General features: G+C 56.5%; 1 protein-coding gene across 4 annotated transcripts in view; it reads left to right on the top strand.

Annotated features, from left to right (window-relative positions):
- The window catches only part of FBLN2 (fibulin 2), a 90,031-nt gene extending 88,083 nt beyond the window's left edge, over positions 1-1,948 (top strand). For all 4 annotated transcript variants that reach the window (XM_047095486.1, XM_047095485.1, XM_047095483.1 and 1 more), the window contains one exon: positions 1,027-1,948. In XM_047095486.1, coding sequence (XP_046951442.1) covers positions 1,027-1,384 — 358 coding nt within the window. In that variant the 3' untranslated portion in view covers positions 1,385-1,948. The remainder of the gene's footprint in view (positions 1-1,026) is intronic.
- Positions 1,949-18,281: the final 16,333 nt, after the last annotated feature.

Below are 18,281 nucleotides of genomic sequence, written 5' to 3'. Positions count from 1 at the left end.
TAGCATCCACGTGCATGCGCGCTGGGACATTTAGGGGAGTGTGGCTGGGGCGGCCTGGACAGGTAGCCTCCCTTCTGTGGGTCTTGGTGGCCCCTTCTGCAACGTGGGGATGAGAGCAGCGCCACCTGGGGGCAGGCACGCGTCTGAGATGAGGAAAGACGGCGGTGAGTTGTGGCCTCAATCACTTGTGGCTGGTGACGTGGTGGTTGTCGTGGTGCCTGTCGCGCTTCACCGGTTGGGGACCTCTGCTCAGAGGATCCTGTACAGCTGCTTGCTGGGGCCTGGCGCCTGAGCAGTGTCCGTTTTGGAAGCAGTGAGCTTGTAGACGGTGATTTAGTGGCTCCGAGAGTCAGGAAGGGACAGAGGGGTGCTGTGCTCAGAAATCGAGGCCCCCGGTGGCTTTGGTGGAGGCTCATCCCCCATTGTCACTGTTGCGTGGCTTGGCCGAGCCTCCAGGCTTCCTCAGGCGGGGGTGAGGTGGAGCCCCACGCGGGCCGTTGGCCCCGGTCTGCGGAGAGGCTTCCCCTGGAAAAGGGCAGGCCGTTCCGAGTGAGGAGAGGAAATGGCTCCAATGGAGAGTCAGTTGCAGAAGAAAAGGAATTTGGAAAATGATTAAAACCATCAAAACACTGTGCCCGGGGAAGGAATCTGTGCAAATGGCAAGCGTGCGAGTGCAAACAAGGCAGACGAAGGTGGGTAAGAATGAAGGGAGGGAGGAAGAAGGCAAGTGGGGGACACACGCATGACCGAGGGCTGCTAACACACCGTGCCAGGCCTATCGTGAAGCCCTGCACGTTTATTAACTCAGCCCAGCCAGCTGGCGAGACCACGGGCTAATAGCCCGTCTTACAGATGAGGAAACTGAGGCCCAGAGAGGTAAGGTGACTCGGTAGCCGGGGCTGGCCGGCCCTCAAGCCCGCGTCTGAGGCCTGCGCCGTGTCGCGGATGGTCCGACGTCAGGGGCGGGAAGGCGCGGACGCACACGAGCCCCCGGGCCCGCTGACTGAGCCCCCGTGCATCCCACAGGAAGTGCGAGCGCACCACATGCCGTGACTTCCTGGAGTGCCAGAACTCGCCGGCACGCATCACATACTACCAGCTCAACTTCCAGACGGGTCTGCTCGTGCCGGCACACATCTTCCGCATCAGCCCGGTGCCCGTCTTCGCAGGCGACACCATCTCCCTGACCATCACCAAGGGCAACGAGGAGGGCTACTTTGGCACGCGCCCACTCAATGCTTTCACGGGCGTCGTCTACCTGCAGCGCTTGGTGCGTGAACCCCGGGACTTCGCCCTGGACGTGGAGATGAAGCTCTGGCGTCAGGGCTCCGTCACCACCTTCCTGGCCAAGATGCACATATTCTTTACCACCTTTGCCCTGTGAGACGCCTGCCCGCCTGTGCCCGCCTGAGCGCCCCACGGGGGCCACGGAATCCCAGGATCCTCCTGCTGTGTCCCTGCACCAACCCGTGCGCCCCCTGCCGGTGCACACCTTTCCGTGGTTGCTGAACACCGCATGTGTGGGGCCGGGTGACGGTGGTGGTTTTACTCTAACTCTGTAAATTAACTTAATTTTGCTGACTCGATTCCTACTGGATTCCTGGGCCTCTCCCGTGCCCCAACCCGAGGGAGGAAGCTTTGAGGGCAGTTCAGGGTCACTGTAGGTGCTCTGTGGGTGGAGTCAGAGGGCCAAAGGCCGAACAGTGACTGAAGAGGAAACACAGCGGCCACGACGCGTTGTTTGGACTTCGCTGGGTGACCTGTCCCCAAAGTTGATATTCCATTTCATATCCCACTGTGACTTGCTCTTTACTTTAAAAAAAAAAAAAAAAAAACCATGTTAAGTGTTTTGTTGAATTGTAGTACATGCACATTGCAAAAAAATATATTCAAATAGTAACAAAGGGTTATAAAGTGAAAAAAGAAAAAAGTTTACTTTTTTTGTAAAGTGTTTGCGTTTGACGACCGTATCTGCGTGTCTCAGGGTTCCCTAGCCTGACCCATGCGTCTGTTGATCAGGACCTTCCTCGAGGCCTCACTCAGGGAGTTTGCCCCGAACCAGGAGCTCCCTTGGGGGTGAAGGGATCGCAGTATAAATGGGATCCTTCTTATTTTTCTACTCTTCCTTTTCTTCCTCCTCCTTCCCCAAATGTGGACCTCTGCTGGTTTGTCACTCGGGATATCGTCTGGAGACTCCAGGACTGGTCCTGGTCACGGGGGCCTGAAAACATCAGGTCAGACAGAGGATGTGGACAGGAACCCCAAGATGAGAATTCATCTTTTTTCTCCCATGTAGGTTTCTGGGGCCTTGAGGCTGGGGCAGAGGAGGAGGGCTGAGAAGGGAAGAGACAGGCCCAAGGCCACCCGGGCGTCTGGGCCCAGGTCTGAGTCCCCCACATGCACCTTTGCTGCCCCCCTTGGCTCTTTCTCTAAGCCAGCGGATTTCAGATGGAGGCAGTGTGTGACTCCAGGGGCCTTGAACGAGATGTGGTGGGTGGCAGGTGGGTGGCAGCCGGCATTGAAACAGCAGAGACAGAATCACAGTGCTCTGTGCCTGGCAGTGGAAGGAAGGCTTGTGCCACGGAACAGCAGTGCACATGTCTGTGTGTGTGTGTATGTGTGTGTGTGTGTGTGTGTGTGTGTGTGTGTGCGCGAACGCATGTGCCACACGGCTCCAGCCATGCTGCCACCTGGGAACCCCCACTGCACAGCGAGATGTTCTCATTCTTCAAGGCAAGCTCCCAGACCACATTTTGATGTAAAATCTTCCAATGTAAGATGTGGCGATTATTTAAACGTTTTCAACAGTGGGCATGAGCAGGCCTCAAAGCTGGTTGCTGTAAGCCTGTCGGGGAGGCCTCACTGTCTCATGGCCTTTCCTCCCCTCCCTGCCCCCCTCACTGGCTCCGTCCTCAAGGGAAACCAGGGCTAGTGGCCGTGTCAGGCATAGTCACTTAGCAGGTGGGGACCGGCAGGTGCCAGGCCCCCACTCAACAGGCAGGTTAGGGACACCAGCAGGGGCTAGGGCAGCATCTGGCTGGTGGCTGCTGGCCCTGTCCTACATGGTTATGTCTTCTTCCCCCAGCTCAAGGGAGACTCCCTGTGCACCCTCGAAGTGACATCACCCCTCTGGGCTGCAGTTGCGTCATCAGTGGAGGGGAGTGCCCGCACTTTTTCCCTCGCGGGGCTGCTGTGCGACCCGCCCACAGGATCTGACTTGGTGCCTGGCTCCCCCGGAGGGTCTCGGAGAGCAAGATTTCCTTCTGACTTTAGAGGTTTTAAGGTTCAGCGATTCTAGAATTCCACGTCTGTGAGGAGTTTGAGGAGCAAGTGCGAGGAGCAAGCCATAGTTTGAGGGACTGTCTCTACAAGACTGCTCTTGCTTAGGATGCCAGACACAGACTTGGGGGTCCCCATGACCACCCTCAGGTTCATTAATTCACCTGAACAACTCGGGGAAGTTCCAAGTCCAGGATGATAGCCTTGTTACGACAAAGGGGTACGAGGTAGAATCATCCAAGGGGAATGATGCATAGGGTAGGAGGGGTCCGTATCCCCAGGAGGGGTGCCTCTCCTGGTGTGATGGGTGACAGTTCGCACACAGGGTGTTCCCAACCAGGAAGCCGTTGGTGTCCAGCACTTTTTTGGAGCTTGGTCATACTGACAGCACGGCTGACCTTTGGTGTCCAGTCCTTCCTGGAGGTCAGAGCCATCTGGCCTGCCCCAAAGCCCCCATTATGAGTCACATTGTTAGACTGTCCAGTGCCCCACGTCCCCAGGCCAAGCCAGTCCTGTCGGGACATTCCAGGGGCCTAGAGCTCGCCTCCCAGGCGCTGAGGGCTCTGCCCTTAGGTAAGCCGAATTCTAGCCCCCGGAGGGGTCATGTTTGGGCATCTGCGTGTAGCTTACTTCTCTCACCCCCTGATCTGCCGCCGTTGGTACCTCAAGATACGCTTGTGCAGAGCTGTGAAGCACAGAAATGAGCTAGCGGTTAGCCAGATTCAGCTGTTGCTCAGCCCGGCTGTTTTCCTCCATCCCGAGGAGGCTGTAACTCAGCGTTGCCACCCGCAGGGCCGTCGATGCCGCGTGGAAACCCACCCACGGTGCGGGTGCTACAGCGTGTCCAGCAGGTGGGTGAGGCCCGGCTGATAAGGCTGGGTCCCACGCTGTCACTGACACCTTGCCCAGCCCATTGTGTGTTGTAGGACTAAACGTCTCCCAGGTCGGCCCACTCGGGTTGGCAGCTTCCGTTCGACCTTGGCAGGTTCCAGAGGCAGGAGAGGGCTTGGCTTTGCCCATCGGGTATAATCGAGCTAAGAGACCATACCGCTCCCTCCAAGCCTCTCCTGAGATATTAACGTAACGCTGGATAAGTGGAATGCTAGGGTTCCCTCACCGCATAACCCATTCCTTTCTTCCCCCTCAGCTACAATGCCCTTTCTCTCCGTGTGTATGCCACTTCTTCCGCCTTTGGAAGGGACGGCGGGTTCGGCCACCGTGCTGGTCTCCGCTGCGGGCACACTTCAGATCAGCCGGCTGCAAACTCAGAGGTCCTGTGACCACCCTCAGTTTCGGTAACTCTCTGGAATGACTCAGAGAACTCAAGAAAGTGTCTTGCTTATCTTCACAGCTTTATTGCAGCAAAAGGATACAAATCAAAGCGAGCCAATGGAAGAGACGCACAAGGCAGAATCCAGGAGTCTCGGAGTATGGGGTTTCTGGTTACACTGTCACTGTGGCCTCCCGGATGGCATTACCTCCTCCTGGGCTCAATGTGTGATAATCCCCACAGACGATCACCCAACAGGGATGCTCACAGGAACCTTTGGAGTCCGGAGTTTGTATTGGGGCTGATGGGTGGTTGGGGCGCGCAAAGTCCCCGGCACAAGGTGGCAGCACCATTGCTAATGACGTCACCCGGAGCGTGTGGTCCCAGCGGAGGGGATGCTGCAGCAGGTGCGATGATGCACGCATTTGAAAAACATGAGGGAGCCATGCTCATAGAGACAGCAGAACTGGCCGGTTACTGCTAGATTGTATTGGCCTGCAGAGGGACAAGGAGAAATCTGGGGCTGTTAACAGGTAATGGCTGACGGTGAGGCAGAGCCCTTCAAAGGCAGCTTACGAAGAGGCACCTGCCTGCTGCAGGGGAAGGACAGACACCCCTGAGTGGCAGGCTGCAGACCTGGTTGATTGTGGGAGTCACGGAGCTCCAGGGACATTTGCTGCTCAGCCAAGATCAGTTGGAACCCACGGGCCCCAGGGTGAGAAACCCGAGGCCTTGAAAATGGAGGGAAACTTCTGGGTGTTTGACCCTCTGGAGATGCGCGGTGGGGGGGAGGGGGGGGCTTGCCACTACCCTGCGAGGCAGCCCATGCCCCCTCGGGAGCCACCCTCACCTCTCCTGGCTGCCGGGCCAATAACTCGGGTTAAATCCCAGCATAACCTGGCAGGAGATGTGCTGGACTTGATAAAGAAGGAAAGAGACTGCACACCCAAGAATTGTAAAAACTCCAGCAGGTGCTGAGAAGAGCCATCCTGAGATGGATTTTGAGGGTGCTTGACCAGCAGAGCCAGAATGAGAGGCTGGATAAGCAGGACTTCACTGAGCTCGGGGCACTTTTGTGGGACACCTGGGCAAGGAACCTGGGGGATGGGGCATACTCACTGCCAGAGTGTCTCTTCGCGGCCTGGACTAAACTGATGGCTGATTCCGTGGCAGAAGCTGCCAGCTTTGGGCGGGGCTGCAGCGGGAAAGGGGTCTGCAGCGGGTCCGGATAGACATACAGGCGGCCTGCCCACTTGGGCCAGATGTGTGTTCATCTGGGCCCTAGTGGAGGCCACACAGTCGACCACAGGCACCACGTGGCTGTGCGTCTGGAGCCACTCACTCCATGCTGGGTCTGTCAGACCCACCAAGTCATAAAGTTGGATGAGCCCATCACAGTCCGCCGTCAGGTGGAAACATATCCACGGGTCAGCCTGAGCAGGACCAGAGGCGTGAGCGGGCTCCACGAGCAGGCGGTTCAGACCCCCGTGTCACCCATGTTCCAAGCCTCTCCCTTTGCCTTGTGGAAGTTTCTCTACAACCAGCTGGAAGAGGAAGAAAATGCCAGAGCTTGGTTAAAGGAACGGTCAGCTCAGTACAGGTGTGAATTGGAAATGGATGCACCTGCCTAACAGCCACATCCAGAAGTGACCTGGGAAGACAGCGGACAGGGAGCACCTTCCCAGTGGGTGGTGCTGTGGGCAGCGTCCCAGCCAGCCACTGTGTGGAAGGAGAAGTGACCTGAGGTGAGGCAGTGTGGGTGGTGGCCGTTGACAGGCCATCTGGCCAGAGGTCTAGACACGAAAGGGCGGGATGACTGGAGGCAGGGGTTCTGGGTGGAGGCCTGTGGGTAGAGAGGTGGGAGCGGGCACAAGCGTGAGGATTTCTGCGTGACACGTTAATGCTGACGAGTGCGCGTCCGCCGGGGAAGGATGACCGCCAGCCAGGAGAACAAAATGGTTCATCCGGGCGATGTTAGCCGGTCTTCACGACTGGCCACCCTACATGAGCACACGAATTTTGAGGTCATGTGCCTCTGAGTACAACAAGCATGAACGCGGAGCCCCCGTTCGTCTCTCTTCCGCAAGGAGACCAACGGACCACTTGGTAGCGAGGTGACTCTGTCTTCCCCCTTCCATTCTGGGATAGATGGTTGCTCAGCAAGAAGCATCGTCTGGAGGCTTACAGAGTATGTGGCCCTCCGGCACATGGCGCAGGGGAAGAGCTGAGACACCGGCCCGTGACCAGGGGACCCACGGGTCATGTGCATGCCGCATGACCCGGAGGCCGCCAGCCTCACAGAGTGTGGGAACGGCTTTCTGAAGGTGCAAGCGGAGTGCCAGCTGGAGGGAAGCAGGCTAACACGACGAGGGTGGGGGCACCCCGTTAAATCCGAGACCCCCTATGATGCTATGTCCCCAAGGAAGGGTAAGCCGTCTGGGATCCGAGGCAGCAGAAGAGGCCTTGCCTGCCACTGAGTGGTTTTGTCTTCCTGTCCTTGCGACTCGGGGCCCCCAGGGTTGGAGGTCCTGGTCCCTAAAGGGGAGCACACTTTTCCCAGGGGGAACGGCAAAGGTCCCATCGGCCTACCCGTGACAGCCGCTGTCCAGGTGCATTGGTCTCCTCATTTGCCCAGGACGAGTAGGTGATGAGTGGGGCCTCCACCCTGATGGTGTCATTGACCCTGGTTAGCAGAGGGGGCAGGGCCGCTTTGACACAGCGGGGCGGGGAGGGTATGTGAGGAGCCCCGACCACCTCAGGAGCCCTTGCGCCCCTGCGCCTGTGAACAGACGCACGCAGCAACCCCAGACAGTGACAAGCATGACGGTCAAGGTGCGAAATAGCAAAAGCTATCTCGGGATGTGGTTTGGGTCAAACCACCAGCTGAGCCCCCAACTCCTGAAAAAGGTGTGAGGGGACTTTCTGATGGCAGAGGGAGGAGGGGACGAGTATCGGCGGTCACCTGTGGGCCAGCCCCAGTGACGGGAGCTGTGGTCACCCTCCTCACCTCCCTTTTCTGAGTTTTCCTGCCACACAGATGGGCTCACCAGACCCTCTGTGTGGAGAGGGAGGGCGCCATGAGGATACGCCTTGCAGACCTCCAAGTATGGGTGTGTAAGCGACCCAAGACCCCAGCTGCCAAGCTTTTTAAAAAATGTAGTTTTTAATTATTTTTGAGAGAGAGAGAGTGAGCACAAGTGGGGGAGGGGCAGAGAGAGAGGGAGACACAGAATCTGAAGCAGGCTCCAGGCTCCAAGCCGTCAGCGCAGAGCCCGACGCGGGGCTCGAACCCACGAACCGCGAGATTGTGACCTGAGCCGAAGTCGGACGCTCAACGGACCGAGCCACCCAGGCGCCCCACCCCCACCCGGAGCTGCCAAGCTTTGCAAGCCGTTGCCATGTTACAAGAACACACACTTCCCAAGGGATGCTCCCAATAGGGGCTGGGCTTTGCAGGGATACTGAGGCAGGTGCCTTGCTGATGTCCTCTGATGGATGGCCGACTGGACAGAGGATCCCCAACAGTGCTGCTCACCTTCCTCAGACTGATGGCGTCAGGGATGCTTCCACTCGGCACTTCCCTCTCCCTCTCCTTCCCCCGGGTTCTTGCCCAGACCTCTCCCCATTCTCTATCTCAGGCACTTCCCCTAACAAAGTCCTGGCACGTTTAATCCTGTCTTGGCATTGATTTTAGAGCTGAATTCGTGCACACTCACGGATAGATGACGCTGAAGAGGCGATAGTTACTCTGTGATGTCATCTCTGTCGCAAACCGATCCTAGCCAAAAGGTTCAAGGGACCAGGGGAGAGAGGCACTAGGCTTACGCTGGGGTTTTTGGGTTATGTGAGTCTGTGAACCCCTTTCTGCATAAACTGGTTTAGGTTGGGGTTTCTCTCACTCACCACTTAACGGCCTGTGCAGAAACCGGGGCCGGGAGTGTGGTGTCAGAAAGGGGAAGCCCCGAATGTGGAGCTGGCTGAGTGATGGGGAGGGGTGGGGGTGCCCCTGCCGTGGCCCAGAGATGGTACTTCTTGCCATCTGGTGGTGGTGAAGGCGCTGGACGGTCCGCCTGCCATATCATCCAAGGTCTTAGAAGGAAAAATAAGGAGGTCAGACAGTAGCAGGCACCTCTTTCTGCTGTCCTTGCGATCCCACAGCAAGAGACAAGCTGAACCTGAAGTTGATCTCATCATAAAGCACCCAAGGGTACGAATGCGATGGGGATTATTGTGGCTGTTCTCTGCCTCTTTCTACCGTGGACATTAGGTGTGGAGGGTGACTTACGGCATGAGGAGTTATACCTACATTGCACGGCTGCCAAAGAGCCGAGGCTTGGGCTCAGTGGTGCTTGGCTTTGATGCTTTCGATTGATGTGTGAGCGTGTTTGGGAGTTTGCAGAGGGAGGAAAGTGTGTATAAAGCTGGGAGGCCAAACGGGTGGGCTTTTCAGGGCATCTGCGTTTGCAAGCCCCTGGCTCTGATCACAGCGCCTCACTTTCTGTTTGGGACTCCCTGCCCGACCTTGGAGTCCGTCTGTGCTCAGCCTCGACCCATTAGCACACATGTTCCTGCTACGGTGATTGGTTCCAGGGTGGGCCCTTGATGCAGTCCGAGAGGCAGGGAGGTGCCGTGAGACCTTTCCTGGGAATACTGGGCTGACCTTGAACCTGAGGGGCCATCAGGCCTGGAGCTGCTGCCCCCATGTTGCTGCAGGTGAATGCTGAGGCCGGAGCCAGCCCTGCTAAAGGCCACCAACAGTCCCCACGGCAGCACCTGAGCCCCGAGCCCCACCAGCCCTGCGGTCCCAATGGCCTTTAAATTTTCCTGTGATTACTTTCTTTTCTGCATAAACTAGTTTGGTTGAGTCGTCCGTTAAATGCAACAGGAAAATCCAACGGGATGCTGTAAAAAGTGGGGAAGGGTGTGCCAGGTAAGGGGAACAGCACATGCAAACTCCCGAGATGGGCACAAAGTCTGATATGCCTGGAGACTGGGTGAGGAGTGCGGGGAGTGACCGAAGGCTGGACAGGGAGGCCTCGGCTAGGGCTCTGATCTCATCCAGGCGGCGTGGGGCGCTGTGGGGCAGGGACAGGGCCAGATTTGTGTTGTGCAAACATCCCCCTGGCTGTAGTCTGGAGAATGGATTACAGGGCTGAAGGCAGGTCCTTAGAGGGGCCGATCCCTCTGGGGAGGTAAGCACCTTGGTGGGTTAAGGCCTCTGGACCTGGTTTTATCACTCCAGCCTTATCTCATGCCCAGGCCCCTGCCTCCTTACCTCCGGGACAAGCCAGTGACTCACTCACCACACTAGACAAGCCTGCTGGAACTATCTTAGCCAAAACTGGTGACATTCAAGCTCCTGTTTTTGTTTTCTGCTCTTCTGCATGCACTTTGCCCACCCCCCCCCCCCAGACCCTGGGGATAGGCAGTTCACAGCAGTGTGTCAGGTGGAGGCCAGCCACCCTGCAAACACACACACACACACACACACACACACACACACACACCTTCCAGCAGGCCCCCCGCCTGCCCCCTGACCTCCCTTCTGAGGCTTCCTGGTGCCTCTGGGGCCCAGCTGTGCTCAACCTGCCTGCCCTCTCTGGGCAGAGCCAACTAGAAACAGAGGCACCCGCACAGTGGGGTTGGGAGGGGTGTCTGTGCCGATGTGCCGTCACAATACTTACCTCCCTCCTGGGACCCACGAGGGACGGCCGGTGTGTCTGTGCACAGAGGGCCGTGCGGGGAGCACCGGGGCCACTGGCCTTTCTGTTGCACTGATTTTCAGACCTTGGGGGGAGGGCTGGCACTCTCCCACACGCATGTCCCTGGGGTCTGGGTCTGCATCCCCATCCTGCCCTTCCCGGCAGGGAGGGGCAGAGAGAGAGGGAGACACAGAACCCAAAGCAGGCTCCAGGCTCTGAGCTGTCAGCCCAGAGCCAGACCCAGGGCTCTAACCCACGAATGCGAGATCACAACCTGAGCCGAGGTCAGATGCTCAACCGACTGAGCCACCCAGGTGCCCCAAACCCTTTATTTTAGAGTAGTTTTATATTTACAGAAAAAGTGCAAAGACAGTGCAGACAGTTCCTGCACACCTCCCCGCCCAGTTTTCTTTATTGTTAGCGTCTTACGCTGTTCCACACATTCGTCATAATGAGTGAGCCAACACTGATATGCTTTTATGAACTGAAGTCCGCCTCTCGTTCAGATCTCCTGGGTTGTTAATCAGTGCCCTTCTTTGTCCCCGGACGCCACCCAGGGTACCACATTACCGTTAGTCATGGCTCCTCTTGGCCCTGATGGCTTGTCAGACTTTCCTTGTCTGAGATGACATTGACATTGGAGGAGTGCTGATCGGGTGCATTGTAAGACGCCGCCCCACGGAACTCGTCTGCTGTTTTCCTTACGACTCCACAGGGACTGTGGTTTGGGGGGAGGAAGACTCCGGATGTCACAGCATATCAAGGGTGCGTGCTGTTAACGTGACACATCACTGTTGGTGTTGACCTTGACCACCTGGCCGAGGTCGTGTCTGTCGGTCTCGCCCACGTAAAGTTACCTTTTCCCTCTTCCCCTGCTGCCTTCTTTTGTGTGCATATTTTTAATTCTTTGACGGTCTCGTGTTACAGATGGCCTTCAGTTGCTTAATCGCTTTGCACTCGTCCCGTTTTAAACTGTTACTGTTGTTGCTGTGTGCGTCTGGCCTGTTGCTGCAGAGCCCTCCGGGGGCGCCCCCTACACCCCACAGTTTACCCTGTGACAACACCCAGGCCGCCCCTGGGTACCGACGCCCCAGACTCTGCCACCGTGAACGTCCATGTCCTCATGCCTCTGGGCCTCTTTCGGGACTCCTCAGGACAGGAAACCAGGAGTGAACTGCAGGTCACGGGACGCCTGCACCCCTATTTTGGCCACATTTTGTCACGCTGCCTTCCAGAAAGGCAGCACGTCAGCCTCTGTCCCCATGGATGACCTCACTGTCCGACACAGGCCAAGCTACGGGGTGAGCAATGCCTTGGCCCCTGTGGGGGTGGGGGTGTCTGAGCACCCCACCGGGCATCCAAGGCCTGCTTTATCCGAGTCCCTGAGCTACACCACAAACCAGGGCCCCGTCCGGTGAGCCTGGGCCCATGTGCTCCATTGCTTGGTTGAGCCAGTATTTCACATCAGCTTATAGTTTCCCAGGGTAAAGCCGTTCTTTTAAAATATCTTGATGAGGCAGCCCCTGTGGTCCCTTAAAACCTTATGGTGTCCGTAAAGATCAAAGTCCGCTTTTCTCACAAGAGCCAGCCTGTGATGGCCAGGCAGCCTGACTAGAGGTAGTAAGTGCCCCGTCACAGGAGGCATGCAAGGTGGGCCTGGAGGGTCAGGACACAGGATGGAGCCTTGAAGTTCTGTCTTGCCAGATCCCATGGTTTTGTTAGGTCCCTTGTCCTCCCCTCCCTGCTGCTGTGCAGCCAGTGGGATAAAGGCGGCTCCTTCCAAAGTTTTCAGCTGAGTTCTGGCATATCTGTGGAGCAATGGCGCCCCCTGGTGGCTTCAGCCTCAGCCCACGCTCTACCTCCAATGGAGAGGGATGGATGGGGACCAGTGGGCATGAGGGAAAGGTGTTTTTGATGGTAAGGAGGACCGTGATACCACATGGACACACTAGAGGCTCTGCCCATGGCCCAATGTGGCTGGGGGGAAGGGCATGCCAGGAGTAGTGGCTCGAGGTCTGGGGGAGGCCAGATGGGAAGAGCTTTGGATGCTGAGTGAGGAATGGTCCTCAAGGGGACGTGGCCTGGATGGCGCCCTGACTTCGGCAGAGTGGTCAACCCTCCCTTTGAACAGCAGGTGTGTCCCTCGCCCCAAGGCTGTGGTTGCCCTGGGGTCTGCTCTTTTGCCTCGCCTGTGGGACCAAGAATTCCCACCCACAAGAATTTTCCTGGCAAATGGACTTATTGACCTGGCCGGGCCTGGACTGCCATGGACGGGGCCACTAATGACGGCCAGTTGCCGTAATGGTGGAACTGTGGGCAAAGTGCACCACCCAGAGAACGGACATGCCTCCGTTCCACCAGCATCTACCCGGCAACCCCTGCCAGGTTTCAGCCTCTGTGCTTAGAAGCTCTGCATTGCTAAGATTTCACTCTACCCCTCTACAACCAGAAGGGAGGGCTTCTGTTCCTATTTTACAGAAGTGGAAACTGAGGCTTAGAGCATGTGACTTGCCTAAGGTCGTATAGATTCAGGCCCAGGCGTTTCTGACTGCAAAAGCTCAGGGCTCAGGAGAACAGGAAGACAAGTGACAGACCGGGAGATAATATTTGCTAAAGATATCACTGATAAAGGACTGTTATCCAGAAAATACAAAGGGCTCTTGAAACTCAACAGTAAAAAAATGAATAAACTGATTTAAAAACGGGCAAAAGACCTGAACAGACACCTCACCAAAAAAGATATACAGATGGCAAACAAGTATGAGATAAGATGCTCAACATCATATGTTATTAGGGAAGTGTGAATTAAAATGAGATAGCGCTACACATGTAGTAGAGTGGCTGAAATCTAGAACATCGACAATACCAAATGCTGGTGAGGATGCGCAACAGTGAAAACTCCCATTCGTTGTCGGAAGGATTGCAAAGTGGTGCAGCCACTTTGGACAACAGCTTGGCAATTTCTTAACCATACCAAACATACTCTTAACCGTGTAATTCAGCATTCACCCTCCTTGGCGTTTATCCAAAGGAGTTGAAAACTTATGTCCACATAGAAACCTGCACATGGATGTTGTGCTTTATTCATAATTGCCCCAACGTGGAGGCAGCCAGGCTGTCCCTCAGTAGGTGAATGGGTACATAAACAGTGGTCCATCCAGACAATGGAATTATTTAGTGCTAAAAGGAAATGAGCAATCCAGCCACAAAAGACGCAGAGGAACCTAAGATACATATTATTAAGTGAAAGGAGCCAGTCTGAAAAGGCTACATAGTGTGTGATTCCAACAATATGACATTCTGGAAAAGGCAACACTAGGGAAACAGTAAAAAGATCAGCGGTCACCAGGTATTAGGAGTGAGGGAGGGATGCCTAGGAGGGGAGCCCGGAGAGTTTTTAGGGCAGTGGAACCACTCTGTATGATACTTTTAATGGTGACACATACCATCATACGTCTTCAAAGCATGTACACCACCAAGAGTGGTCCTGTCTACTGTGGACTTGGGAGATGATGACGTGTTGACATAAATTCATGGATGGGTGTTGATGGTAGGGGAGACTGTGCATGTGTAGGGAAAGGGGTACATGGGAGCTCTGCACTTTACACACAGTGTTGCCGCGAGCCTACAACCACCCTGAAAAACGGTCTCTTAGAAACACAACAAAAGAAAAACCTCATTGTGTTGCCCCACCCAGACTCCAGAAGCTCACAGTCTGCTGGGGAGTTAGACATAGAAACAGGTACGACCATTTGCACAGTCACTGCGATGAGAAGGAAGCCGCAGGGGGCTGTGGACTCTTAGAGGGGGCTATTACACTGGCATCAGAGAAGGCTTCCTAGAGGACGTGCTGCCTCCAGTGGGTTTTGCCCAGTTTCCCACGTGGAGAAGCAGGGTGGGCATTCCAGGGAGGGGAACCCGCTGGCACCGAAGTGAGAGGTTTGGGGAAGCATCGGAAGTTCTCAGGCACGGAGTGGAGACGCAGCGGTAACTCCCCAGAGGCGGGCCGGTGGACTCTTGGGTGCCGTTCCCTCCAGCCTCACAGATCCCGCCCCAGGTTGAAGCGAGGTCTGGGCTTGCGGAGGCTGCCGCCCGCTGAGCGTGTATGCGGCGACACCTGGCGTTGGTGACCGGGACTGCAGGCGGCCGCGCAGGCGCCGACGGGGAGAGTCCCTGAGGGGGCGGGGGAGCTGGGGCAGAGGGCTAGAGGCTCAGCATCCCAGGGCAGAAATTAGGGGATCTGTGTCTAAGGATGCGCAAGACCGACATCTTTTGTTCGTTACTCACCTAATGGAGTTGTAGAGTTTCCTTTCCTTGTTCACACAGGCAGCAAACCCACAGCAGCATTAGGTATGTTCACACCGCCTCTCGGATTGTCTCAAAATATCATCGAAGCTCATCAGTACTTTGAAATTACCGTGGGTGTCAGACCTGCTGCCAGACCGTGCTATTCACTGTGTTAAGAAGGGAGCCCGCATAATGCCATATTATGGATTTCCTTTTAGTATTTTGATAACCGTAATTTCAGTCTAATTGGCATTTAAAAGCTTACAGATGCCCCCATACGGCCAAAGACGTTTCTGGCACACACACAAACGGGCATGCACACACAGAAACACATGGGCACACACACGTATACACAAACGTGTGCACGTATACACACACAACACGTGCACACACAAACACGCGTATTTGCACACACAAGGACACAAATTTGCACACAAAACAAATTTGCATATGTACACACCTACTTAGCTGAGAAGCCCTCTTAAGAAGAAAGGCTACAGCAGTGAGTGTCCAGTATGAGGCGGCCGTGCATATAATTTAGCCCCTAGGTCTGTACGCTTGAGAAAGAGGCACCACTAACAGTTAGGCAGGGACGGCAGTTGTAAATGCATTCTCACAAGCACACCAGCTCAAGGGCTACCCTCTATCCGGGGCCTACAGTGGTATCTGTGTCAGTGGAGGTGTCTGTGCTTGTGTTTCTGTGGCCGAGTGGAAACTCGGCAGGGAGCATCCGATGTGTGTGGGGGGGTCTGCCGCTGTTCTGGTGGCAGGGGTGGGAGCGTGTGGGGGGGGGGGATGCTGATCTCTGGTGCCTGGGCTCTGGCGGCCGCCTGACCTATAGCCCCTTGTTCAGCCCGGTCTTTCTGGCCTCCGGAGGAGACCTTGCCCGGGAGTGCCCAGGGCTAGCGAGTGGTCTGGGGGGGCGGGCCTGCCCTGCCTCCCTGCCTTCGCTGAGAGAGGCAGGTGGGCTACAAGTGAAGCCTCCTCGCCTCACCAAACTCATCCTCCTTTCTGTGACCACTCCCATTTTACAGATGTGGAAACCGAGGCCCAGAGAGGTTCGGTATTTTGCCCAGGGCTGCTCAGGTTGTCTAGCCATGGATGATGAGGGGCAGGATGCCTGGTCTTTCTGAGCCTCAGCTGTCTCCACCTGCTATGTCAGGAGATGTCTGAGGCTGACCCAGCAGACGAGGCCCTCAGCTTCGGTCTCCCCTGTGTAACTCCCACCACGACTCCCCATTCGCCACAGCATCGGGTCCAAGTTCCTCAGTCCTGCGTTGTGGACCCTGACCTCTCCGGCCTCATCACCCATCACTCTCGATCTGTTCCCTGCGCTCCAGCCACCCCAGCTGCCAGCCCTTCCCAACCCCCTCCAAGCACCTTCACACCTCCATGCCTCCGCTATTCTGTTTCCTGTGCTGGGAGTGCCTGGCGAACTCCTACTCGTCTGGACTGCCCCCAGAGAGCTGGCACCTCCTTGCTCCGGCCCCCACTGCCTTCACACGTCCTTGCAGGGTAGCCCGTAAATCTCGGGATTTATGCAGATAAACGGCATTTCTGCGTCTCCAGCACTTAGCGCCAGGTGCAGCATAAAGGAGGCACTAATGAATGTTTGCTGAGTGAATAAACGAACATACTTGTGCATTCCCCACCCCCATGAGCTGCTTGGGAGAAAGGCTGGGGCCTTTCCAGCTATTCAGGTGGTAATCTGAGTTTGTCCAACTGTCTGTTGAAGGGAGGAGCAGGGCGGAGTGGTGGTGACAGCAGCAGTCAGGGTCGGGGGGTCCTAGGCTGGGGCTTGTCTGTGGCACTGCCACCAAGTAACTGAAGCATCTGCCCTAGGTTCCTCTCTGTAGGCACCTTGCGGGGGCTTTGCTGCTTCTTCCACACAGGCCCCTGAGGGTCCCCAGTGGGGCTCAGCCCCCGGTGGCTCTCTCTCTCTCTCTGCCCTGAAAGGTCACTGCTGGGCGAGGCCTCATCCTCTCCTCCATCGTGTATCAGGTCGGAAGCTCAAGGCTGGTCCGGCCCGACCAGGGCCAAGGTTTATGAGCTGGTCCTCCCCACCCCAGCCACTCTGACCCTGTGAAACACGCCAGGAAGGGTGGGGACAGGAAGGGGACAGTGGGTCTCTGCGTCGGCCCCAGGGCGCTGTCGGCCGAGTCAGGATTTATGCCTTGATGTTCCCACCCCAAGAGCTGGGGGCCTGGAGGAGCTGGCCAGGAGGGGGGCAGGAGGAGCAGAGGCACCCTGAGACAACCGTCCCCCTGCAGACTGGGCCCAAAGTGAACACAAGTCACCCTATCAGTGCCGTGGGACGGGAACTCTCCGGGCAGGCCCACCCAGCAGCCGTGGTGAGGGGCAAGTCTCCGACCGGTGGGGCCTGAGGCCAGTCCAACCTTGGTCTCACTGACAATGGCTAGGACATCCCGCCTCCGTGAGCCTCAGTTTCCTCAAGCGTGGAAGGCATAAGGGGCGGTGTGTGCTCACTGACGAGTGCACCTGCAGGGGGCACCAGTAGTTCGTGTCTGCCTGGTGGCCCTCCCCTTCTTGTACCGGCCACCCCTACACTGTTAACTTTGGGGGAGCTCCCCCCACCCCCGAGCCACAAGGCCTTAGCTACACCGTCCCCCTGCACCGCTGCCCACCCGTCCCTCCAGGCCCCGGGAGTCAGAGAGGAAGCCCCCTCAGCAGGGCTCTTCAGGAGCCACAGTGGCAGCTCAGATGGTGAAGAAGTAAGGGGAGAGGTTTGCTGGCCTCACCGGGAGTTCCAGAAGTCACAGTGGGAAGGGTGGGGGCGGGGGAGGGGCTGGCAAGCCTGAGAGGGATTGGGGATGCAGGGGACGCAGCACCGTTGGTCAGCTAGTTGCTCATTTAGAAGCCCAGAGTAGCGGGGCGTCTGGGTGGCTCAGTCGGGTAAGAGTCCGACTTTGGCTCAGGTCATGATCTCCTGGTTCGTGAGTTCGAGCCCCTCGTCAGGCTCTGTGCTGACACCTCGGAGCCTGGAGCCTGCTTCTGATTCTGTGTCTCCCTCTCTCTCTGCTCTTCCCCTGCTTGTGCTCTGTCGTCTCTCTCAAAAATAATAAAGAAACATGAAAAAAAAATTAAAACAAAAAAGAAGCCTGGAGTAGCCAGGCTCCTCTCTCTCGCCCCCTACCTACATCAGGGAGTCTGGCCTGCTGGACCCTCAGAACATTCTAGAACCCAACCTCTTCTTTAGCTTTTACTTCTTGCTAACCCCCACATCCAATCACAGGCAGTTCCTTCATCATCAGTCCTCAGAACACTTCGGAACCCAGCCATGTCCCCTGCCTGTGCTGCCCCCAGCCTGGCTCCCGCCCTCATCTCTCACCTGGAGCCCTGCACCTGCCTCCTCCCTCATCCACACCCCTCCCATCCTCGCCACCCTTTCTCCTCAAAGCTGCCTGAACATTTATTGTAAATAACTTGTCCGTCCTCAATGCCTCCCACCTTCCGTGGTTTCCCATAACACCCAGGATAAATTTAAATTCCTTCCCGTGGTCTGTAAGGCCTCTGAGTTCTGGCCCCTGCTCACCTCTCTGACCTCATCTTCGTTTCAGTCTCTTCCCACGTCCGCTATAGTGCTGCTCGCTGTTCCTAACCTTGTCTAGTACCTTCCCACTTTAGGGCCTTTGCGCTTACTGATCCCTCTGCCTGCAACATTGTTTCCCAGGTGTTCATAAGATTCCCCTCCTTTGTATCAGCTCGTTTGTCAACTGTCACCT

This window comes from Lynx rufus, unplaced genomic scaffold (assembly GCF_022079265.1).
Source record: "Lynx rufus isolate CCGP_SWC_20201006 ecotype Redwood Valley unplaced genomic scaffold, mLynRuf1.p SCAF_4, whole genome shotgun sequence".
Lineage (NCBI taxonomy): Eukaryota > Metazoa > Chordata > Mammalia > Carnivora > Felidae > Lynx > Lynx rufus.
This window is presented reverse-complemented; position numbering and strand designations above follow the sequence as displayed.